The 8,139-nt window shown below is 53.9% G+C and overlaps 1 protein-coding gene across 1 annotated transcript in view; it reads right to left on the reverse strand.

The window, feature by feature from the left end:
• Positions 1-7,551, reverse strand: part of ALX4 (ALX homeobox 4) — a 38,994-nt gene extending 31,443 nt beyond the window's left edge. Inside the window, exon 1 of the mRNA XM_008919743.3 lies at positions 7,155-7,551. Coding sequence (XP_008917991.2) covers positions 7,155-7,551 — 397 coding nt within the window. The remainder of the gene's footprint in view (positions 1-7,154) is intronic.
• Between the last annotated feature and the right edge of the window lie 588 nt (positions 7,552-8,139).

An 8,139-nucleotide genomic window follows, 5' to 3' on the forward strand; every position in this document is an offset into this window, starting at 1 on the left:
ACATATACATATACTATATATACATACTTATATATAATACATAATATGTAATATAGAATATAGAATATAGAATATATATAACATAAAACCAGTTGCAGTCCACCTTCCATAGTAGCACTGTCTGTCACTGCTTATTACCCATCCAAGGTATCTTCTCTTCTTCTTCCCTGCCTCTTCTCATTGATCTCTGTTCCTCCCTCTCCATCCTTCTCCCCTATTCCTCACTGATCCCTCTCTTTGACCAAAAAAACAACCCTAGAAGTATTGTGCTGATATCAATTTCTCTTTCACATTATGTCTACCTTTGTGATAGTCAAAATATGAAGATGATTTGCAAGCATAAATGGCCAAGCAGATTCACCAATATGTACAATAACATTGACTCAGCTGAACTTACACAGAAAATAAAGTGGAGGTCATTTATTTAATACATCTAAGTAGCTTTCCTCTTTTGCTTATGAACTTTCATTTACAAGCTAAGGCAACTGAGAGACATGTAACTATGATAAATTACTCTAACACTTCATTCACGTGAAATGTTCCCATCTATCTCTTAGTAAATGTTTTTCAAGTCACAGGGGTCCTATATTAGCTGCATTACCACTCAGACTTCTGCAAATCCAGAACTATATCTCTTTTCCTTTTGAAAATGTATCTACATGAAGATATTAGATCTATGTTTTCCAAGCTAATTAACAACTGAGATGGGGTTTCGGTTTTTTTTCAAATGTGTAGGAGGAATATCTCAGAAACATATGACTTTTGGGGCAGGGATTTCTCTGCATTTTCTGAAATGCAAAACTCGTATCTTGTGTTGGCCAATATAGGTTGCTCACGCTAATGAGTTGCTTTTAAAAGATTAGACCATTAAAGTGGATTGGCAGGTTGAGCCTACTTTACATACTGAGAGACCTGAGCATATGAGAACACATCAGTTGCTACAGCTTCTTGCACAGAATAAGGACAGAGCTGTCAAGAAACCTAAGTTAAATCCCTTCAAAAATCAAGCACAGGACCTCTACTCCTTGAGTTTCTGACTCCAACAGGGCCTGCTTCTACAGCCGGCTGAGTGCCTTTTTCTGCTGGAGCCACTGCCCTGGGAAGGTTACACTGATGCCACTGAGTGGCCACAACTTCACCTTGCATTAGCTACTCGGATGTTATAAATTTCAGTTTTTCCAACTGCAGAATGGAAAGAAAATTCTCCTACTGCCCCAGGACGCATCATGCTTTTTACCTGAGAATTGCTGCAGCTGCAGAAATGCCCTGAACAAATAATAATGCAGCTTAAGGACTCAAGGGAGCGAAACTGGCTAAAGAGTCGATAATTAGGGTGACCGAGTGGACAAGTCTGGAGATGTCCTTTAGCAGCGGACCTTGGCTCCGAGCCTCCCAGACACCACCTCCCGCTTACAAGGGAAACTCATCATGGCTTTGAACGCAGGGCTTGGAAAATTAATAAATCTTTAAGATCTGAGGGATTTAAGTCTGCACATTAACTCCCCTTAAACCTTGGGTGCATTTAACTTGTGAGGTTAGAAACCACAGCCAAAGAAATCTCTTTTGATTCAGACCGTGTTTTGAGCAGTCACCCATAAAGCAGCCAGTGAATCACTTCAGCCAGTTAGTCATGCAGCCACACTGAATGTACACTCAAAAGGCTGCACAAAATAAACAGCCTGCAGCTCCAGATAACACATACATAGCTCATTTGCGTTATCTGGCATCAGCATATATTGTTAATAGGACTCCTACACCAAACCCTTAGGAAAAGACGCACTCAATAAGCATCTCCAAATCTCTCTCCCTATCAGTATTTTTCTCATCTGCTCCACTCTGTGTTGCTTTCAAAACAACTAAGACCGGCAAAAGTTTTAAGACCCTTTCTCTCCGCACCCTTCTTATTGCTGGTAACGTCCTGCTGAGGTCAGAGACGTGCGCTGCAGAAGTATAGGGCCAAAGCGGAGTTAATTCCAATTAGCAGAGGACAAGTCGAAAATAAACAACTCTAGTACGAAAAGAAATCTTCCTGCAAGGAGGGAGCGGCAGGGATATAGGCAGAGGGAGGCTCCCAGTCCTTTGACACGAGTGTTATAAACAGCTCAGGTCAGGAATCCTATAAAAACCTCCAGCCAGATCTACCATCCGAGTCAAGAGAAGCGCAAAACACTTTTTGGAAAGAGCCGCGAATACACCTTCCTGCGCGGCCCCAGGGGTAAGGAGCGTCAGCCCTACCTTCGCGTCTGGCTCCGTGAGGAAATCCCGCAGGTTTCCGCGGAGGAGATCCCGCACCTCCGAGTGTCTGTTCAAACAGAGGCTTAGCCAAACTCCTGGCGAGAGCTCCCTCCCCTCCCTGGGAGGGTGCCGGAACCCTTGAATGGCAGATCTGGTGGCCCTATTGTGGAAAAGAGAGGGCTATTGCCAGGGCGGCGTCAGCAGCACTCCCGGAGCCGGCGGCCGAGTCCCGCCGGGCAGCCGGCCCCGCAGCACCGGGAGGGAAGGGTCGGCTCTGCCACCCCGCTCCCCGAAGCTCGCCTTGCCTCCTCGCCCTTCTGGCTCCGCTTGCCGGCTTCTGCTCCCTGATGCCAGCTTAGGTCCCGTCCCTGCTTCCCCACTCGCGCCTCCCTCTCGCTCACTTCTCCCCTTTATACTCCTTTGTTGCCCCCCGCGGGGATCAGGGCAGCAGCATCTCCCCACCCCGGCGGAGAGAGGTACAGGGGGAGCCCGCGCCCTTATCCGAGGGGAAGGAGCCGAGAGCCGAGACCAAAGCTGCGGGGATAGGGAAGGGGAGGCAGGACCGAATGGCCACCACAGCTCGGGATGCCCTTCTCAAAGTTCTCAGCTCCCCTGGCTCGCGAGGGGCAGTCGCCTCCCGGCAGAGCGGTTCCTGCGGAGATGCTCAGCCGGGCGGCCCACATCCTGGTGCGGGGGTACGGTATCGGACCATGCGGAGAGCCCCGCAAGAGTCCCAAGAAGAGCACACGGACCCCGTAACCCCGTTCCGCCCAGGGCGCGGGGCTGCTGCGGGAGCCGGGGCAGGGGGCAGGTGCCGCAGAGCCCTTGAACGTCGGCGGGGGCTCCGCGGGGCCCCGCGGGGAGCCCCGAGCGCCTGGCAGCGAGCGGTCCCTCGCGGGAGGCGCAGAGGGACCACCAGCGAGCTCGTTCTGCCGTGCCTGCAGCTTACATTACATCAGGGGAGGAGGAGGAGAAATGCATTAAAAGCGTCAATTTAAAAGAGCATGCAGCGAGCCTCCGACTCCTACAACAGTGGCTTTCTGCACTTCTAACAATAAAAGGTGCACTTGTGGCTGAACTTTTTATTTGCTCGCTAAATAAAAGAAACGGTTCTTATTTGCATAACGCGGCACTTAAAGAATTTCCTCTGTTAGAGAAAGCCCGTTTCCTTTCTCCTGTTTCCTTTGAGCAAATATCCCCATCGCATTCGCCTTCACTACACAAAGGATTTTATTCCAGCCCGTATTTCTAGACAGCAATATACGTATACCTTTCTGTGTGTATATGGGTATGTGAACACATATGTTTCAAGACATATAACTTACTTCAGCTCCAAGTAATAGAAATAGCAAGTCAGATTACTACAGCACATAAATCATTCGAAAGCTTTTTTCTCTCATAAGCCAAGATATATAACCTGTTCGGAGGACTAGATGATCTTGAAGGTCTCTTCCAACCTTGGTAATTCTATGATTCTGTGGCTTTTATTTAAGAATTCGGCTTTAATTACCCGTGCCGGTTTGCGGAATAACCCGTACCCCTATTCGCGGCAGGGAATGCGGGGGAAGCCGTGCGTGGCCGCCGGCCCGCCGCAGCGCACAGGCAGGGGGGCTTCAGCAGGGCGTGAGGAGCCCTGCCTGGTGCCCCATAGGGCCAGGCCGGCAGCCGCCGCTGCGAGAGGGCCGCGGGGAGCCCGGTCGAGAGCCAGGGCTGCCCGGTGCTACCGTCCCTGCCAGCAGCCGGGCTGGAAGCGCTCCGACGATTGCCGTCCGTGTCCTTCGTGTATTTACGGACGCAGCTCGCCCTTTGCCTATATTTATCCGTACAATGCAGTGGAAGGGCTTAGATCTAGAAATAGAAGCCGAGAGCAATAGATGGCACGCTCGGGCTTTTTATAACTCAAAAAGACTTGTTTATTAAAGACATAAAATTAAATTAAACAACAACAACAAAAAGGAGTGGACACCCTGTCTGGCCGGCTCGGAAGGTGCGTGCTATGCCCGCCGTACCCCGCCGGGCCCAGCCCCCGCCTCAGTGCCAGCCGCTCCGCTCCGGGCTCGACCGAGGCCTCTACCAGCGCCGAGGGGAAAGGCATAGGCGAGAGTTGCGGGGCCGCACTGCGGAGCGCAGCGCCCCCCGGGAATGCGGAGACCGGCCCGGGCCACGGGCCTGCCGCAGTGCCGGGAGTGGGGAAAGCCGACCGTCTGAGCATCGCCCGGCGGGAGAGCCTGCCTGTTGGTCGGCCTCGGTTTGCATTTTGTTTGTTTAGGGTTTTTTTAATCTTCTTTTGGGATTTTGTTGTTTTTCAAATTGAGGGATTTACGGTCACGACATGCCACTACTCCAGCATCCTGCTCAGGCTCGGACAACGGGGAACGCTGGGAGCCAGTAGTCCCCGCCGCAGCCGCCGCGCTGCTTTCCCTCTGCACAATGCGCAGGGCAGTACCAGCACCGAAGCTGCCGCGGGGTCTCGACGGAAGGCAGCGGGGCAGCCGTCTGCTCCCCGGCTTCCCGAGCAAACCCCTCCGAGTAGCTCTCCTCACCCTCCGTGTCCCGCCTGCGCTCCGGCTGGCCACCCTTGTGCCCGCTGCAGACAACGAGGGCGGCTTTCTCTTCCCGCGCGCTCACTCACGCCGAGGTTATTTACCCGCACTCGGAGGTTTCCCGGTCCCTTTAGCCCTTCGCGTGATTCCCGGGGCACAGCCCCTATGCCCGGCGCGGTGTGTTTCGCCGTCTGGGAAAAGGCGGAGGGGCGCCTACGGGTGTTGCAGCCGCTCTGCGAAACCCCGCTCTAGCTGTTATTAGCAAGTCTCTCTCTTCAACCATTAAGCACTCTTATTATCACTATTGCTATTAATTATCCTCGCCGAACCATGTGTCTCTCATTACAGCCCACCATCCCTAGCCACATCACAAGGGGCTCGCAAAGAGCACGGTCTGGGCCAGTCCGGGCCGCTCGCCGCCGCTGCGGGGCTCCCGCTGAAGGAGAGCGCGGAGGCCCACTTGAAAATAAATCAGGGGAACCCCGGCGGTGTTAAGGAGGGTAATAAACTCGTGTGATTCTACCGGGAATTGTAATGTGGCATCACAGGCTATGCCGGCGCCCTGGGCTTTGCAACCTACAAAAACAAGAGAGCCGGTTAGCAGAGAGAGGATGGCAGGACGATAGGGAAGGCACGAGGGCTCCCCTGCACTCCCACTCCCAGAGGAAGCGAAGACCGGGAATGTCTCCCCCGGGCCGCAACTCCGCGGGGCTCCCCGGTCCCATCGTGTCCTTCCCCGTGAAGCCTCACCTGGCGCAAGAAGGCCTTTGCCGATGAGGCCTTGACGCCGGTGGGAGTTGTCCGCCAACGGGGAAAGGGCAGGGGAAGAGAGGGAACGTGGAAGAAGGAAAAAGCTCCAATCATGGCCAGAACAAACGTGAAAGCAGCCCTTAAACAGAGCCCTCATGACACTGTGCGGTTCAGTGGGGAGATACCCGCGGGAGGAGGGTTGCGGGCAAGGACCCGTGAGGGCCGGGGCAAGGAGCAGAGCGCAGCCGGAGAGGGAGGACGGGATCGACCCCTGCCCATCCTCCGGGCGCACCGTAGCCAGGCTGTGCCTGCGCTCCCGAACACGGCTGTATGGCGAGGACTTACTGCCCTTTCCCAGTGAAGGGAAGTCACCTGTGCGGGGAGGAACTGGGGCTGTGGACCTGAATCCAGGGGCACCTCGGATGCAAGTAGGGGGCGATGGACGGCGCCTGAACGCGAGCCGGCACGCAGCGGAGATGGATAGAGGCATGGCGCCTCTGCCCCCTTTTAAGTCTAGAGATGGGGGGAAAAAGGTAAGTAAAGAGGGAAAAGAGTGCTCAAATGACGGCGAGAGCGTAGAAGTGGGATTGCCGGCCTGATCCGGACCTCTCCTGGCTACCCTGCGCCCTCGTTCCGTAGACACCGTCCGTCTTAGGGTCTCCCTGGAGACACGGCCCTATCGCTGTCCCTGCCCGTTGGGGACGCGGTGGACTGACTCATCCCAGGATGGGGACCACCTCAGAGGCGACGCGCTCAATCTAGGCCGGGACAGTCCCTCTTCACCCACACAGAGATCACGGTGAGGAAGAGGGATTTCATTTCCACTTTCTCTTCATGGGAAAACTGATTAGGGGGATTTATTTGTTTCGTTGTTGAATTTTTGTTTGTTTTTAGGGGGTGTTGATTGTTTGTTTTCCTTTTTTCCTAACCCCCCAGATACAGCGGAGACCTCCCGAAGAAGCCTTTTAAAGCCACGCTCGGAAACGACACGAGGAGCGCCCCCGTTCCCGGCTGTCCTGTGAGCGCCAGCGCGAGGGAGTGTCTTAATTGCTGCTAATGACCCGCAGAGAGGATGCGAGGGAGTTATCTACAGCCGGGCAGAAATCAGTTAGAGAAGTGGCAATTAGGAGAGAAAGTGAGAGACAGGAGAGACCGTTACAGTGAAAAGTGAAGATTTCGGTGAAGTTTTCCAGAAATTCTTCCTGTGGAAAAGTGTCCCCGCGGAGAGTACACTGCGCAGCCCGGCGCTCCGCTCTTTCTTTCTCTCCTAGTTTCTGCGGACTTCCCCGCACTGCTCAAGAACTAACGCTTTGCGGGAGCGCAGCGGCCCCGTTCCGAAATTACGATTAAGATCACCGCAAAGCGGGACACTGCCGGAAAGGCGGCTTCCCGCGGCCGTCGGAGGCTCCAGACCCGTCTGAGAAGGAAGACACTCGTGGGGTACGCAGGCACCCGCTGCGGCGGGAGGGGGCTGCGCGCCGGAGCCGGGCAAGGTCTCCTTGACCCTAGTAGGGTTTGTTCTGCCGGGCAACCACCCCCCACGTCCCCGGGAGGCCCTTTCCAGGCCCGGCAGTATCTCTCCGTTTTCGCCTCCAATGTTTCCCCCGCCGCACGCCAGGGACTCACCGTAACAGGAGACCTGCAGAGTTCCGTTGTGGCCGCTGCTCTCCTGCAGCTTGATGTTGCTGTCCGGGGGGGTTTTGCAGGGGCCTCGCTGCATGTAGAGGTGCGGCGGCTGTTGCTGCGGAGGGTATTTGTTAAAGGAGGCCGGAGCCCCGGCAGAGCCGGCAGCCTGCACACTGCCATCCAGGGACTGACATTCCTGCTGGCTGTAGCGGCTCCGGCACTTAGTGCTGCTGTCACCAAAGCCTTGTCCTTTGCTGGCCAGGAAAGTAGGGCTGAACTTGTCACTTGCTTGAAATGCCCTAAAAGGCGAGGAGCCTTCTGTGTCCTGGGAGGCTGCGTTGTAGTAGGAATCCATGGCAGCCGGATCACAATAAGAAACACAAGTATCAGCATTCATTCCTAAAATTAAAAGGCCCGAGTGTCCTTAATGCGCTTGGAGGGGCACCAGGAACCACTCTTTCTCTCTCCCTCTCGCATAGACACACACTCACAGCTGGGCTGGGGAGCTCTAAGAGAATTCAGATGTTGGTGAAAGCTGACCAGAACTCCAAACCCCCTTAAGATCTCGCACAGTAAAAGGGGTCTTTTTCTTTCCCTCCCTCCCTCTCTCTCTCTCACACACACGCTTGCCCTCCGTCTCTCCCTCTAAACTACACTTTAAAGAGGCTCTTCTCCGCACTTTCCCCCCACAATAGGAAAGAAAAAAAAAAAAGAGAGAGACCTCTCCCCCAATTAGTATGTAGATGATGACAGTGGAGGGGAGGGGGCCCAGGAAGGGGTGTGTGAGAGTGTGTGTGTTTATGGGGATGTGTGGAAGCAGACGGGGGGTGGAGGTCATATCTTTTGCGTTAAAAAAAAGTTTAAAAAATAAGCCAACTAAACAAAACAAAACCAGCCCCAAAATTTTTTATGATTAAAAACCAGAAAATCAAGCAGATGACATGAACGCCACGAAGGAATGGGTGCGGGATCCGCGCCGGCGGAA

This window comes from Manacus vitellinus, unplaced genomic scaffold (genome assembly GCF_001715985.3).
Source record: "Manacus vitellinus isolate BGI_N305 unplaced genomic scaffold, ASM171598v3 scaffold_6_pilon, whole genome shotgun sequence".
Taxonomy (NCBI): domain Eukaryota; kingdom Metazoa; phylum Chordata; class Aves; order Passeriformes; family Pipridae; genus Manacus; species Manacus vitellinus.